The following is a 17,095-nucleotide window of genomic DNA, read 5'->3' as shown; positions in this document are numbered from 1 at the left end:
GTCAGCTCCCCTCGGAGCCCAGGGTACCCCGGCCAGCAAGCTGCTTACAGCTTCTTGAGGATTTATGGAAATAATGGCTACACGTTGGCTAGCACTCAGGTTTAGTCCCCCGTTTTTACTTCTTGCACAGAAATAACAAACTGCATCCCCCCCACTGTTTTGACATGGTTTGTGTGGCAAATTTAATACCCAAATCCCCCAGGTAACAGGGATACACAACATGTGCTTTATGGAAAGACTTCTTTAAATGGTGTAAAAAACAAGTTTCAAATAAATGCTAGAATCATCAAGGTTCTGACACCCTGCAATGGAGCTAGATGGCAAAAGTGCAAGAACTGAAGAGTGGAAGACTGAACTCACTGAAATAGTCAACTCCATTTCATGAACGCAGAATAAAGACAAAGACTTGTGACCGAAAGGTCAGGGAATGTGCACAGCTACGGAGCCATTCCATTTCAAATCCCAGGGCTTTCCCTTTTTGGATCTCACCTATTATAAAATGGGGAAAATAATGTCTACTTTCAAAGTGTCAGGCGCCCACAAAATACTAAGGAAGCACCCAGAAGCCCAAGCTTCGCAGGTGGCAGAGTGCATAGTCAGAAGCTGCCTGTCATCGTTCTCCTCCCAGAGGCCCCAGGCTTAGGGGCTACGCCACGGGGGAGATGCCTTAGGGACCCAGGATTCTGTACAAGTGGGAACTGACAACATACTCGACTCAGGTCTGTTCCGTATTTGCGATGAAGTTCGTCAAGGCTAAGTTTATGGTCATCCTAAGGGGAAACAGAAACAAAAGAATTAAACACTGTACCATGAAAAAAGATCAGGAGAAAGCATTCATGTGACTCATCGCTAGTATTAACTAGGCTCAGCAAACGGGCTTTCCTTCCGTGCGGAAGGTGGCAGACGTCTCACCGATGCCCAGTGGCTCGGCAACCACACAGCCCTGCGCTGAGAGCCCCTCCCCGGAGGACGGTGAAAGCCCCTTGCTGCCTGCCAGGACTTCAGGAAAGCCCAGCAGCCTCGGAGCTCGAGGGAAACCTTGTTTGCCTTCTCTGACGACCAGGCAGGTTCTAGACAGGCTGTGTCCATGGAAGCCTCCCCAGCTGGAGGGGTTCAAGGTTCTGTCCCTAGGTTTGGTATAATCCAGAAGCAGAGAAAAGCGAAGGCCCCTGGTGCCCCCGATGTCAAGCACAGTTCCTTCTGTGGACCTCTGGTTACACTGGGGAGTAGGGGGGGAAGGAGATAACTCTCCCAATGCACTAACAGCCTGGAAAATGAAAATTCTCCGTATTGACCTCTACGGTTTGGTACGGTCTGTAAAAACCACCGCAATGACTGCTTTACTTTTAAAATGAAGCAAGCCTCTGACTGAAGGATTTTGGGGGTGGGGATTAAACACCCAACAGGTAGGACACAATTAATTTATAAGGAGAACAGAAAGCAACTTGCCTCCTAATACTTACCATAGAAACTTCTTTCTTCAGTTCATCCATATCCCTCTCTTTCTTCGCCTTCTTTTTGTCGCCATGCTCTGAAACCGCTGCAGGTTCGTATTTATCACGTCCGACCTACAGGAGAACGCGGGAGAGGTGACGCTGTGTATTATGAACACGCGGAAGGTTCTGGAGCAGGGTAGTTTAGCAGTTCTTCAGAGAGCCAACATTTCGAATAGTCAACGGGGCAGTAATCGTGGACACGTATGGGAACGTATGTGCACACACCACGAACTAAAGAAAAGCAACCACTATTGCAACTATCGCGCGCTCAAAACACGCCATCCGCACGCGAGGGCGTCAAGACCAGGGGAGAAGTGCCGGCAACCACCGAAGGGTCCCGCCAGTCACTTCCATCTGGGGCGAATGGGGAGAGGGTTGTGCTGTCAAAATCTCTATACCGCCACCTTCCATCTGCCCCACCGAGAGAGAACGAAATCATCTTCACATTAGTAACTGAGAGTAGAGTGCCAATGCCTTCGCATTCTGCACCAGTCTGAGTTAGACTCCCAGCTATGCATCCTCGGGGGGAGTCACGGACTCTTAAGCTTCAGGGCTGTCTTCCCTTGCACGGAGAGAATGGTTGCGCCCACCTCCATGCAGTGTTTTCTGGGAGAACCAATTAAACAAAACACTTGGACCCAAGTCACTTTTATTACTATGTTTAAATCCGGAGCTTTGCAAAGAAGCCATTAAGGATCAAATTTAAATATTTTTAGGGCTTACATAAGAACAATGAACTGTTCATCTTTTCTTACATATACAAAAAAAGTTGGCCTAAGAATACTTAAAATTATTTAAATAAAAGACAAAAAGAAAAGAAAAGAAAAGAAAAAGTCTTCTCCCTAGTCTCCAGCCTGAAAATAAACCCCCCAAATGGAAGTCACTGGAAATGTTTTGACATAAGCAGGGTGTAGGAAAAGCATGTGCATTACCACATAATTCACAGGATCCACCTACGCCTCTTGAAAACTGGAACGATTTTTAGAGAAAATGTTGATTCTATAGTTTAAATTTAGATTGTTCCACATACCCCTCCCCCCACCCCGTTTAACATGCTTGGGCTTATCTACACAAAGCCTGATCTTGGCCTTCGCTCCAGACACCCCCACAACCACCTGAGAGGGGGGCAGGGGAAGGAGCGAGTAGCATTTTCCTTAAAATGGATATCTGTAGTGCTGTTACTAGGTTGCCTCGTAGCTCCCCTTACTGGCTTCTAACCTTCAGAAGTACCCTGCCAGCTACCAAGGCAGTTAAGTGAGATCCCGTGTCCAGATCAAAATTCTACTGTGCTAAAAATCAAATTACAAAAAAAAAAAAAAAAAAAAAAATCAAAGGAGATAGGTGTATTTCAGTCACAGCTGAGATGGTCGCAAAGAAACACAGTATTCACTTGAATCTGAAAACACCCTCTCTTAAGACTCTAAAGAGAAATCCTGCCCCAAAGGAGCTGGTGTTGTCCACAAGCAGAGCCATTTGTATTATTTATGCTGTTCAACTCCTGTGGTTACTTCTGCAGTGTTCCTTGACTAACTTCTCCCAACCCAGTGGAGTTCTTTTGTTTCTATCTTATCTGTTAAGAATGAAGCAGGTCTAAAGATAGTCAGCATTCTTGAAATTCTCTCCACTGTGGAGCAACCACATTGCTAAGTGCCTCTTTGCAGAGAGCCCTTGGTGCCAGTGTTAAAATAGAAAATCATCACACACTGAAAGCAAACACACAAATAAAACAAAAAGAAAGGACAGGGCTTCCACCAGACAAGAACCACAGTCCAAAGTGGAATTTCTTTCACGCATTTAATGGGAAAGCACATCACTTAAAAATCATTTTAAAGGCACTGGCTAGGGAATCTCTAAAGGACGATGTGGTCGGTTTGTATTGATTTTTAAAATACAGTTCACAATTTCGCTTTAAGCAAGATATCATTAAAACATTTAATTTAAATATATGAAAATCAGATTTAAAAATCTCTCTGCCTCACCACCTAATATGCCTTATTCTCAGACTTTCATATTTTCTACTCCAAAAAAGGGGGAAAGGATGATAAGAGAGCTAGGCCCTGGACAGGTTCCAAAGTTGTATCCCCATTTACAGAAAAGTATCTTGCTTCCAGCCTCACAGTTATCAATGGTTAAGTTGGCTGGGAGTTTAAGTTGGCCCCCACCTCCTTCCTCATCAATTCATGCTACTGAGGCATAGTTTTAGATGAGGACATTTGTGGAAGAGACACGGGAAGTATTAGCATGTGGAATTTCTTCTCCTTCAAGATTTTAATTTTTTTAATAGGCAATGTTTGTTCAGAAGACCAGATGGCTTCTTTTACAATTCAATTCTTCCTTACAAGTAAAACAATGATTTAGTATTCGCTTATTGTGACAGGAACTAAATATTCCTTAAGTCCCTATAGGTCTCGATTATCACAGATTCAAAGCAGAAAAAAAAAATCTGTGTCTGTGTGTGTGTGTGTGTGTGTGTGTGTGTGTGTGTGTGTTTGGGGTAGACGGAGTGCAGGGTGGGCTACGGAACAATGCTAAAAAAGAAAAAAATGGGTAGACAGCATTTTCTTCATTATTTCTTTTAAAAACATTTGAGAAAAACAAGAGAAACATGGTTTTCCCAATCAACTACAGGAACCTTTCAGCTCTGGGCACTGGGCACACATTCCTACTTCTTCAATTAGAAAACTCAGATCAGGTCTCCCACACCCACCATGCTCCCTGCAATGGCGCCCCTCAGGGCCCCCCTGAGGTCTTTGAGAGAAGGTACAATGGAAGCTCAAGGATCCCATGAGGCCCTTCACAAAGGGGACATGGGTGAAAATGATGAAGTCAAGTTAGGTTCTGGTTTGTGTGTGTATGTGTTTTTTTCCACTGCTAATTTAGGAAGTGGGAGGTCACAAGGAGGGCAGGGGCTTGCCCAGTGTGACACAGCTGAAAATGGGTCATTACTTCATCCTGTGCTTCCCAGAGATTCCATGCTCTCAAAGATGACCTAGGGAGTTTTGCTACCGTTGGATCTGGGCAGAGGGAAAAGGTGCCCAGGAGATGGGAAGAGAAAACTCTCGACAGGAGAAACCAAGGTTAACACAAGTAATAAAAAACATGGACCACCCCCCAGATGTGCTGCTTCTTCTCTGTCAGTAATTAACAACGTAAAGGGGGGACCTGTTCCCACCACAGCAACAGATGGGCCTGGGGGCAGAAGGGGGCTCGGTGTGCTTCAGACTTCTAGACTGCTGAAGCCGCCTATGGGGTACTGGGAAGCTCCGAGGTCCATGCCCTTGAGACGGGAATGCTGTGTGCTTCAGGCAAGCCCCCAGTCATGCCGGCTGGCTGGGGGACCCTGGACAGTCAGCCTCAGCTGTCTGTCCCTACGATGGCAGTAACATTTGGTGTGACGACTGACTGAAGAGTCTAGAAGGCATTCTGATCGTCTGATTCATCGAGGGGCTGCCGTCAAGTCTGAAAACAAAACACCTAAAATCCGAGCTGTTCCTAAAACCCACACGCAAACAAAAACTTTGCACTAACCGGAGGGGCCAGAAGGAGCGCTATACCCTCCTTCATGTGGGAAAAAAGAGGGGGGGTTGCCCATCTTCCTGGGATCCTGTATTACTAAATCGTTCTCCAACACAACTGTGCATGTGAAGGTACTCTGCAAAGCACTGCACCACAGTTATTATTATAACTGGGTTTTAATTACCCTATAAATTACTGCCATTCGTCACTAGAAAACCCCCTTCCACCTTAAACAACCACCCATGTGGGATTTTTTTTTTTCTTCTCATCAGTTAAAACTTAAAGAAAATATCAGAAATGATCAAGCCCAGTTCATTACAACCTCCAGCTGCACCTAAATGACTAAGTGGTTTAGTTTACGTGCAAGGAATTTTCTAGCCAGGGATCTGAGGGCCCCGAGATGGCCGGGGTTGAGGGAGGACACGCTCTGCCTTAATACCGCAGCTGCTCTGCGGCCTGGAGCAGCATGTAGGGCAGTTAAGGAATGAATCGCTTTCTTCCGCAGGAGGTGACCCACAGGACCACCAGGCCTTCCTATTCCTTGTCACCCCCCCGAACGTGCAGCAGGCTGGAGAAGGTCATGCGGCAAAGCCAGAGCAGTGGGTCCCTTTGTGAGGCCAGCTCACGACCCCCATACTTGGGCTGTAGCCCACCCAGCTGGGGCGGGGGGAGGGCAGAAAAACCAGCAGGCTCCCTCAGCCCCAAACAAACTAGGCTTAACCTTCCTCCCCCATCTGCTGGTAAGGAAAATTCGTAAGGAGCCTGCCAGCCCGCCCCACCTGCAATAGTGCACACCCGTGATCAAAAAAAAATTCTAGAATGTCTAAACAATCAATATCCTTTAGACGTACTACCTCTCCTAAAATATTCTTTGTTTTTCCAGCTCTTAAACACGAAACACAACCCAAGCCTGTTTTTTCATTGGGGTTAACTCTACCTCTATCATCAGGCACCCAGGTTTATGAAGAGTTAAGACTTTCTGCCTGTTCCCTCCATCCGCTGCCCACCTTACCCCTTTTCTCATCTGACTAGACCACTCTTTGGCTAGTGCTACTCAAAAGATGTTGTCAGGTTGAGAGACGAAGGATCACTAACTGGCACCAGCGTTGCGAGGGGACTGAATGAATTCCCAGTCCTCATCACTCCTCAGCTGGTACCCTGAGGCGTAGGGTACGAAGTAAACCAGCTGGCAGGCTGAAGAGGACAAAGGCAGCACAAAGCCCCAGACACAGGTCACCTGAACGGAAACAATAAAACAAATATGGCCCCATGGAAGCATCATGTGGAAGATAAAAGAAAAACACAAAAGGATAACGCCCCAAAGTGCCTGAGGGCCCTGGCCTCGAAGACAGCCTGGAAAGAGAAATCCGACACCAAGACCCACTGATCCCCACACCTGACACTCTTCACTATTGGGCCCCCAAACAATCCAAGCCCCAAAGACAAAGCACACGCCACTAAGAATCAACTCTTTGGATCACTACCAGAAAATACCTAACAATTGTTACTAAGTAGAGTTTGAATAAAACCAGATACAGAGATAATTAATGTTCAGATACAATTCAAGGTAGAGTCACAAAGAAACAAAGGTGTACTGGGCCCAATTCCCGAGGCTCAGGATACAAATGAAATCAGAGAGAAAAACTGCAGGGTGGGTGGGGGCTCTATTCTCACTGATAGAATTTGCTACCCAAACATCAGTCAAATGTGAAGAACTTCTTGTGGATTCCTGACAACAGACTTCAGCACAACTAATGAGGTGAGTCATATGCAAAGAACAGTCTCTCTGAGATTCCAGCCAAAGAATACACTTCCTCTCATACACTCAATTCATAGCAATGTGAGAAAGTTCAAACCTGACTTGGTTACGTCTCCTTTTCCAAAAATATAGAAATGAAGGAGAGTGTGTAAAAAAAAAAAAAAAAAAAAAAAAAGCAGCCAGCGGGCTTTCAAATGCTCTTTACTTCACATTATCACTTACTGGCCATGTATTTTCAGAGTAACCCAGAACTGGACAGCTCTGGCAGGGCTGGGGAAACATTCTGCCCAGCGTCAGGCTGTCCAAACGCAGCCACTCTGATTACTGTGAGCCCATCTGATCTGACACTCGTGTTTCTTCTTCTGGCCTGCTAGCTGGCAGAGAGCCTTGGGCAGCTAGAAGGCACTGCAGCACAAGTGTTCACACTCCCTCCCATCACAGAGGGCTGAAAAGCAACCCCACCCCCAACACCTCTTTTTTTTTTTTTTTTTGGCAAGACTTTTACAAAGGACTTTTAGAAAAAAGTCAAGTCCCTTGCTTGAAAAGTGAAAGTACATGAAAACTCTAAGATGCTATTAAATTAGGAGGTTAGCAATGTCAAGGGATACTTCCACTTGGCTTTCCTCTGGAGGGTAATTAATAGTAGTTCCTATTATTTTCAACCCCTAATATGTTTTCCAGGTGAAAGAAAAATTCTTCTCTGGTTTTGAAGGGCTTAAGACTAAGTGATGAACAGGAAACCTATAGTTTATAAAGATCTGATCCCCCCTCAGTGCCAAACCTTGGTAAACCTGTGATGTCTGCTTGCACTGCACTCACTTTGGCCAAGACAGAGATGACTTCACTTGGTCCTCGGGGCGAGTAGTCTACCCACGAGCCAGTTGAGAACCTGAAGCTTCAAGGCTTAAAAAAATTTTTTGTTACCTTTTTGTTTTTAAATGAACAAACTAATCTTACTTTTGCATACAAAATCCTTCAAATAGTTAAAGCCTTTTTCTCCTTCTTAAGTTTGGATATCTTTAAGACAACACAGCCTGATTTGAACAAAAAGTCACTTAACTGCTCATTTGTTGCTAAAATAATCAGGAAGCAAGGACTTGGAAGGGTTCTGGGACCAAGCATGCTTGGGTACCAAGTCTATTGTGCTGTATAATTTTGAGTTCGCTTTTTACTTTTAAATGCAACTTGGCGATAACACTTCCAGAAGGCTGGATGTTTTAAGTTTTAGCCCTCACCTGGATGAACACATCAAATTTTTAAAAATCCCCCTGGGGGATGGGGGAGGGGGGGCTGCAGGGGTTAGCCTCCTCTCAAGCCTTCTCAGGTTTGTGATGCAGACCTCCCCCTTCCCTACCCTCCCACCCAAAGGTGAGTCACTAGTGTTACAAACTTACTGGCAGAGAACACTACAAATTAACAAACAGTAAGTTACCAAAAGAGGATACACCCTCAGAACAGAGTACAGAAAGAACCCTGAGCCAGGGAACTGTCACACTCACACACTGAACACTTCAGAGGCAAAAGGGGTGTGATGCAATCCCGGCCCTCTGGTCTGGCCCCAGTGCTGGTCAACAGTTCCTCCTGTACTTGCTCCTGGCCAGGCCCGGGCAACTTTCCACTCTGAGGACTCTGCCTTACGATGTTTTCAGTCTAAAGTACTAGCTTTATAGCAGCCAGGAGATTTAGTCACACTTTCAAGTTGAGCTCCAAAAGGGCAGCTGATAATGTTACCATACGACCAGGATTTCTGCTGACATGCTGACATGCGTATCCGTTGTGCAACCTTCACCTGAATCTCTTTCCCCTGCTCCTCTTGAAATCACCACCCATAAGCTAGGATTTATTTTCTAGGTAACTAAGTTAATATTCAAACAATGGGGAACGGCATGGAAGGACCTGGTGACATCCCCCCACTCTCCCCCCCCCCCACCTTCTGTAAACTTGAGAAAAGAGAAAGTTTTTTTGTGTACCTTTGGTGAGCTAAATAGTTGTGGGTGGCAGGCCTGGCTGTGGCTTTAAGCCAAGTCACTGGCAACAACAACCAATATGAAAAAAAGGGACAAAATCCTATTTCATCCAAGAATGATTCAGCAGGAGCTGTTCTTTCATTTTCTTACCAAAAGCTTAGGAACTTGATTTTTAAGGAGAAATAAAATCACCTGAAATGTCATCAAAACGGAGGCCCCCAAGGCAGTGGGAAGAAGAGGGGAAGAAATTAACAATGACCTTAAAAATTAGCTGCCAGCACAGGCTTCCTGGTTAACCAATTATCAGCAGGGCTTTAGTCACCACTCCACCCACATTTTAATCCCCATGTGGAAAAATCCCAACATTTCAGCATAAAATATCCTTCTGAACATTGAACTATCCCAGTAAGTCTCTGGGGACAAAAGGGGTAACTTTATCCCACCAACACACATCTCTCCCTTTATGTTCAATTTATCAGCCTCCCCCAAAACGCTAACTACGAGCCAGCAGATAAGCAGCCTATCATCCTATGAACCAGCTATAATTCAATTCCGTGTTTGCCAGCCACGGGCTTGTTATTAGGATCCCTCAGACATCCTGCCTGAACCTCCACAACCCAGGTGTGTGACCTTCACCACTGATGTGCATGTGTTCAGTTATGAAAGAGACACACAGATAATGTGGATGTAACTTAGTTACTCAAACATCTCTCGGGTCCATTAATTCAGTATCACAAATACCCCAGTTTCTTCGGAAGAATAACGCTGGAGTTCTGCATACAAGGCCACGTTAAGTGGGTGAGTGTTCAGGCTGGGGAGACCACAGGCTGTTCAGGAATCGGGCATGGCTGGTGTGTCACTAACCAACCATTTGACCTTGAACAAGTCACTTCACCTTCCTAGGCCTCGGGTACATATCCCCAATCACCACCACCACCCCCCCAAAAGCAGGAATGTCCAGCTCAGGATATCAACTTTTTTCTTTTTTGAGGAGAGATAAAGGGGTGAGCTTGAAGGGCCTGTTTATGGGAATGACCTCGGGTGTGATGGTGTGGTACAAGCACAGGCCACTAACCCACTTTTATGTCGTGGGGAGGAAAGAGGCTGGCACTCAGCTCTTTGCCTTCGGCTCTGTAACCTGGGCCAGCCCTCCACATTCTGTGCTTTTAAAAGATACCAGTTGTGCATTCCACTTCTCCCTACTCTCCCTACCAGGTCCAGGGCTTTCTAATTACCTCCTTCAAAATCCAAAATTAAGAATCCCCAAAGAACACACCCTGCCTCTTCCCCCACCACTCACGCCACACTGCGGAGCCCTGAAAGCTTCCGAAGACCTACTAGATGCCCGCACCGTGCAAGCCCTGGAGAAAACGGAGCGGCTGCTCTCCTACCCGTGTTTTCACGACCTGGTCATTTTCTCCCATGAATTGGTACTTTGGGGGGTTATCTTGCATAAACTTTTCTCAACTTGACTTTGGCCCCGTTAGGGTCCGACGCTCGGTCTTCTGCTGTGGCTACGGGTTATCACAGCTCCGAGGCACCCAAACACAGAAGCGAGCTGTAGCTCTGGGATCCCCAGAGCTCCGTGCATTCTCCTCCCCTGCCCCGGAGACCCCTGGTTCTTTCGGTAACTGCTCTCTCCCGCGGCTCGGCGCTCCTACCACCGCGTCCTGCCCGCCGCCTAGTCCTTTTTCGGGTTTATTGTACCCAGAGGCCCTTTGGTAAGCCAGCCTGTCCTCCTTCCAGGCTCATCCCTCAAAGAAAAAAAAAAAAAAAAAACACCCAAAAAACCCCAACAAAACCCTCTACACACTCCTCTCCACCAGGGAAATGACCACTCCAGCCGCCCCAGGGCGCATCCAGTGTTTATGGAAAGCGTCCCATTAAAGCTCTCAAAAGTATACCTTAAAGGCCATCTTAGGGCGGTGAAGACACACCCTTTCTGGCACCAGCCAGCACGACCGGCTCCGCAGTGAAGGGAAGCCAGTTTTTTTTTCCCTCTCTTTAGGGGAGGGAGGCCGCCTCTGCGGGGAACTGGCTAAGCCCTAGTGCCGCGGAGAGTGGGAGCCTCACCCCCTCCGGGCCGCCCCCGCGTCGGAAGCCCCCGCCGGCGCCCGGACCCGGGCCGCGGTGGGAAGGCAGCGCGGGAGGGGCCCCGGCGGCGCGCCCCAGGGGAAGGGGAGGAGCACGCCTTTCCTCTGGGCACGGAGGGCGGAAGGAAAAGGGAAGGCAAGAGATGGGAGGTGAGGGCGGGCGGAGGGAGGAGAGGGGAGGGGAGCCGGCTTCGGGGATGCCGCGGCCGCCAGCTCCTTCCCGGGGCCGCCCGCTCCTTCCCGGGGCCGCCCCGCGGCGTCCACCCTCCTCCTCCCGGCCCGCTGCTCCCGAGCGCCGCCTCCAGGAGCCCCCGGCCCGCAGCGCGCGGGGACTCGGGGGTCCGCGGCCCGCCCTGCGCTCCCTCCCCCTGCCCGCCCTCCCGCGGCCCCCGTTGCTGCGCTCCCTCCATTTCCAGGGTGCGTCGTCTTTTAAGCCCGGCCGCCCTGCCTGCCGGTTCCACGCCGCGCCGCTTCCTCCTCCGCCGCCTCCCGCTGGCGGCGGTCGCCCTCCTGACTTCCTCCTCCTCCTCCTCCCTCCCGGCGCCCCGCGCCCCCTCGCCGGGCTCGCCGCACACTCACCCCTTTCCCCATGGTGGCGGAGGTCTGTGCCCGGCGCCGGGTCCTGTCGCTCGAGACTCAGAGAGGAAAGAAGAGAGCAGCTCCCGGCCGAGCTAGCGCGGCCGGGGGAGCGGAGAGGAGGGAGCTAGGGCTGCCGCGGGGCGGGAGGGAGGGAGACCGGCCGGCGGCTCCGGCCGATGCCGCCGCTGGGGCTGCTACCGCTGCTGCTGCCACGTGTCCGCCTCCTCCCGCCGCTGCTCCGCGCCCCAGACCCCGCCGCAGCTCAAGCCCGCGCCTCCTCCTCACTTCCTAAAATATGCAACCTGCGTGTTTGCCCCGCCCACGCCGCGGCACGTCACCGTTACCGGAGCAACCTGACACCGGCCGCGGGCCTGGCTCCGCCCCCGCCCCAAGCCCCGCCCCCGGCCCCGGGCCGGCCGGCTGCGGCCAGTCGGGGCTCCAGGCAGGAGGGCGCCGGGGCCCCGGGGCGCGCGTGCCCAAGTCCCGGGAGGCCGCGGGCGCGCCACTGCGGGGCGCGCCGGCTGGCTGGGCCGCGGGGACTCTGCGGCCATGCGGCTCCCGCGCCCCTCCTCCCGTCGCCCTGCGTGACTGGCCTGCTTTGTAGGACACGCGAGGTCCGCAGTGGGTGCGGGTACGCTTTCGGAACTGGGCTCCCCGAATCTCCGCGGACCGGGGACAGAAACCTCGCGCGGAGGAGCCTTTCCAGTGTATCAGGGAGCTCCTCTGGGACTAAGGGACGCGCCGGGGTGGGGGTGGGGGATAGGGTGTGAATGCAGCCGGCGCCCGCCTGAGGGACTCCAACTCCCTGCGCAGTCCGAGCGCAGCGCCCACCTGCAGATGGCCTCCCCAGGCTCTCGGGTGCCCTCCCGAATGCCTCCTCTGCTCTGGGACCCTCGAGAGCCACTTCCCGCTGGGCCCCAGGAAGAAGAGGGTCTGGGCTGGCCTTGCAGAAGGTCCCAAGCGCCCTCCCCCTGCTTCTCTTCAGGACCCCAATGACCACTCAAAGGGCTTCCAATGAATTTATTCACGCTACTGTGTGAAAGAAACCCGCTTGTTTGCTGGGTTTGGGGAGTCGCTTTTTTAGGGAAGAAACAAGAAGCCTAAAGGAATGCCTGTCTTCAGCAAAAGGGGCTGACTTGCTAGCGACATGTTCCAGGACCTGTCTGGAGCCTTTTCCTGCCTCCCACCTGGCAGGGCAGCGCCCCTGCCTGCCCAGCCTTCAGTGCTATGAGGGACTCTGGGCCTGGTGTGTGATGATAAGCCCAGGAACCCCCAGAGAGCCCCGGCTTGGCTGTGCTGTGAGACTTCTCTCCCATCAGAGCTTCTTAGCGGAGGCTGCTGTGGTTGAAGGCTTCCAGCATTTAGAAAGCAAAGTATTATTATTAACAATACTTGCAGGAAGTCAGATATATTCGGAAAGCACAAGATTCGCAAGAGAAAGTCTCTATGCGTCTCTGGGAATTACTACAAGAAACAAGGAAAATATTAACTTCCTAAGCAAGTTAAAGCTGACCCTGTGAACCCTTAGTATTAATTTAACATGAACAAATAAAGATACAAAGCTTGAAAGAAATAGGGAAGGAAGGAAGGAAGGAAGGAAGGGACAAAGGAAAAACTAGCAACTGTATTATCAGTTCCAGCATTAGGGTAATTTTTATTACTTCTTAAAAGAAATGGTTTCTTACAGGAGTCTCTTCCTCTTGCCCAAGAATGCATTGTTAAAGGCTGGCGCCTCCTCTAGCGATCTTCAGGCTTGGTTACATCACTCCAGACCATGAAAAGCAGAGGAATTGCAGCCTGGATTCAAATTCAAGACCGCTGGGGAAAGAGCCCTCAAGTCCAGAACAGAGTTCCCTGTACGGCTAATTCAAAGAGTGTTATCAGGGCTCTACTCCGGGGGTCTAGAAAATGGTTCATTCACGAGGTCTTATGGCCCCCATGACTGCTAACCCCTAGAAAGCCTTTGCTTGCTAAACATCTCTTAAATCGTTTAATCATCCCTTGGGCCCTGGTCTGAATGGAAAAAGTGCAGCAAGAACAGCAACAAAATGTAGAAAGGAAAAGCCTGAACAATGTAGATTTTTCCTGCTAGCTGATCTCCTTTTTCTTTCTTCCTGAGTAAAATTATCTTTTTTTTTTTTCATTCAAGAATGTAACCTTGAGACATAACGTATTTCCCTTTGTCTCTAGAGCTGTTTATTTGGCCCCTGGAAGATTGCTGAAGGTCCTTCCAGGAGGACCTCAAAGTTCTAGCTGTATTCCTGCATGGGGGAAAAGGCATAAAAATATAAGAAATGTTAGCTAAAATCTGTATGTTGCCTTGCCTTCACAAAGCATTTTTCCGTATAAAAGCCCCTTGGATTGTCACAAGTCCAGAGGGTAAAGGGTTTTAGCTGCATTTTATAGAGTGGGAAACTGGAGGCTCAGGGACTTCCTTCTCACAAAGCCATTCAGTTAGTGTCTGGGGGGAGCCTGGCACAACATTGCAAAATGGGAGCCAACCTCCCACTTCTAAAGTTTGGTCTCTGAGCATAGCACCAAGGAAGTTCTGGTGAGGATAGAGCAATTGCTTCCAAGCCTGCTGTCCTCACACTTTCCACATGCCTCTCCTCATAACCAGAAGACCTTCACTAGAGCCTTTTCTCCCCTAGCCTCGCTCTTCTATGGTCTCCTGTGCAGCATCTCAGGCAGAGAGCTATAATTTTGTAGAAATGCCCTACGTAGATGAACACACACTTCCTCCCCCCCCATCCACCCACCCGATCCCACCGCCAGAGGCGGATCCCAACCCATTTTCAAGGTATTTGATAGTGTGTCATTTTCCATTGCAGTCTTGTTGGAAGAAATATAATTCAATGAAAAAATGTCAGAATATCAGAAAGGGCTTCACTATGACCCCTCTAAAGGTGATGCTTTCTCTAAACAGTACCCCCAAGTGCTATGCTTTCGGCCCCTCTGGGCAGTGTTCAGGGGTGTTTTTAGGAGTAAAGGTTATTGCCAGGAGTCGATGGCTAATTTTAAGAGGTGAAGAGAAAAACTGTGGTCAAGAAGCAAGAGTGGCAAATGCCTGATGGTAGAGAGTGATGGAAAGAAAGAATACTGCCTGGCTGTAATATGGAGTTCTGGATGGACCTATGGAATTAAGGCAAAGGGGCGGCATGGCGGGACTGGGCTGCAGACATTTCAGATTTGAGACGGGTACCTTAACACCTAGATGACTAAAGGGGGAAATCCTTTTCTTGGGAAAGCCTTCTTTCTTCCTCTGGGGAGAAGGTTCTGAATGGAACCTTAGAGATGAATACTCCCTCATTTTTTTTAATGGCACTGAATAGTCCCAGGAGGTGGGCTGAGTTTTGTGTAACTCCCAGAGCAGTGCAGGGGAGAAACAATACTTCCAGAGGAGAGGGCGGGGCAAGTTCTGCCTCTCTAGTCTATCTGCCTCTCGTCCTATCAGCTCTTCTTAAGCTCCTATCTATCTGCCTCTTGTCCTATCAGCTCTTCTTAAGCTCCTAACTCGGGACAGAATTAAACTGATCCGCCCAGAGACTCGGCATTCACAGACCCAAGGCTGCCAAGGGTGGATGGCCTCGAGGAGGATTTGACACAACCATGGAGGCTTGGCGCAGCCGTTGTGAACCGAGTCAGCAGATGTATGAAAAATATGATGCAAGTCAGTATTTTGAGCCAAGAACGCTAGTGCTTTGAACAAGCACTTGCTGAATTGAATAAACACACCATTGCAATTAAGGGCTTCAGAACGTGAGTTGGAGCCTACACCAAGTTAGCATTTTCCATAGGGAGCAAACACTGGGGGAGATCAATGAGCCAGGGGTCTGGAAGGACAAGGTTCTTTGGCCCAGCTTGTGCTAGAGGGGGTGTGGAGACAATCGTAGGCATGCATCTTTATCTTTCACGATTTCCTAGGTCCCCCAGAAAGCCTCCCAGCCACCACTGTCACTGTCACTGCATTAAAGCCAACTCTTCTGACTGTCCCAAAGTTCCTCCTAGACCGTATCTATCCCACCGTTGCAAATCCATTTTCTCCTGCCCGGCAGCAGACAGATTACCTCCTGCTTTTAAAGCACGGTTCTGGGCACACCACCAACACCCGCAATCTGTCGGTTAAATAAGTCTGACCCCCCCACCCCCACAACTTTTCCTCCCAGCCTCTGTCTTCTGCTCATCTCTTCATTTCCTTTTAAGGCTCTTCAGTACTCTCCCGAACAGATTTTCTTCTGTTAATGATTTCTGAAGCCCTCAAGTTTTGCTTCTGGAAATTCAGAAAAGTCAGCATTTCTTTGGTGCCTGTCCTGGGAGCTGTGATCAACCACACAGTGTCAAATCCTCAGTCTTCCCTTCAGCCTCCCTTTCCTACGACTGCCCCCTAAATCACTGTTCTTCTGAAGCAGTGTTTGTAAGTCAGATGCTCACTGTTTGCCATGGCTTTGACACAGAATCCTGAAATTCAGAGCCGGGATGTGCTCTCCTCCTCCACCATCCATCCACTCCCCACACACATCTACCCCCTCATTCCTATTCAAACCCTATTGAATGTTACAGTATCCTGACAAAATCAACGGCCACTGAGGCGTGGCGAACAAAAATGGCAACAGAGAAAGGATCTAGACTGGAAAATATTCTATTGCCCGAGTGTCCTCTGCACTCTGACAGCAGAGTCATGGCGTCCGGCAGGCTTACAACCCAGTGTGGGCAAGCCTGCCCCAGAAGAGGCAGCAGGAGATAACTGCTGGGTAACGCTTCTTGTTCTCGGAGGCATACAGTCATAAACACCAAGGAAATGAGCGTTACCATTGGGGTGGATAAATTTGCTCTTCCTGGCCTTTAAATCTTCCATGGAAAAACAATTGGGAAGGTTCTGCGGAAGATGGTTCTAGGAGAACAACACTCATCCATAGATGCTTTGGCCCAAGAGCTGGGTTTCAGGGACAGTGCAGATTTTCCTCATGATAGAGTGAGAACGGAAAGAAGACAAAACCATCGAAAAGTGGTTTGGTTCATTTACAAAATCTCCCAGAGTTTTTCTACAGCAGTAGAAAGTAACCAAAAAGTAGGTCAGGTACCAAAATAGTAACCAGCTCAATTCATTTTTAACAGCTTAGGTTTTACTCTAGAGGCTGCCATTTTGGTTGATGGGTGCCCTCCACATGTGGACTCCTACAGATAAGCCGCTAAGGAAGGTTTCCTCTCTTTCCTCCCATCTCACCAAGACTGCTCTCCAGCTCCTACCTCTGGCATGCCACACTGTTTACACTGTTTAATGAAAGAAAGAGCTAGTTCATGCAAACAAAACAAAACAAAACAAAACAAAACAAAACACCACAAACAAACCCAGAATAGCCCTTATTGGGCATCTACTCTGAGCCTCGCACTGTGCCTGCTGTTCATGTGTAAAGATGACCGAGACACACATTCTCTACCATCAAATAGTTCACCAACTGGCATAAAAGAAAGACACACAGAGATACTAGTAACATGGTGAGAGGTGAAGGAACTCTGTATGGGGCCATGTAGCTCTCACGGGGGCATGAAGGAAGAAGTGGTCGGGTCTGTCTGTCTGTAGAGGTGGAAAGCCTTCTCTGGCTGGCTCTTGAAGATGGGTAGGAGTTGAGGAAGTGGAGCAGAATGTGTTGGGGTGCAGGGGGGTGGACGTGGGAGGGTGGTTGC

General features: G+C 49.2%; 1 protein-coding gene across 1 annotated transcript in view; it reads right to left on the bottom strand.

Annotated features, from left to right (window-relative positions):
- The window catches only part of ATP1A1 (ATPase Na+/K+ transporting subunit alpha 1), a 28,661-nt gene extending 16,978 nt beyond the window's left edge, over nucleotides 1-11,683 (bottom strand). The window contains exons 1-3 of the mRNA XM_045801430.2: nucleotides 11,411-11,683; nucleotides 1,464-1,568; nucleotides 711-770 (exon numbers count right to left, since the gene is read on the bottom strand). Of these exons, the coding sequence (XP_045657386.1) occupies nucleotides 711-770; nucleotides 1,464-1,568; nucleotides 11,411-11,422 (177 nt within the window). The 5' untranslated portion in view covers nucleotides 11,423-11,683. The remainder of the gene's footprint in view (nucleotides 1-710; nucleotides 771-1,463; nucleotides 1,569-11,410) is intronic.
- Between the last annotated feature and the right edge of the window lie 5,412 nt (nucleotides 11,684-17,095).

This window comes from Ursus americanus, chromosome 12 (assembly GCF_024610735.1).
Source record: "Ursus americanus isolate L20-20 chromosome 12, mUrsAme1.1.p, whole genome shotgun sequence".
Taxonomy (NCBI): Eukaryota; Metazoa; Chordata; class Mammalia; order Carnivora; family Ursidae; genus Ursus; species Ursus americanus.
Note: the sequence above shows the minus strand (reverse complement) of the source record. Positions and strands in the feature narration are given on the sequence as shown.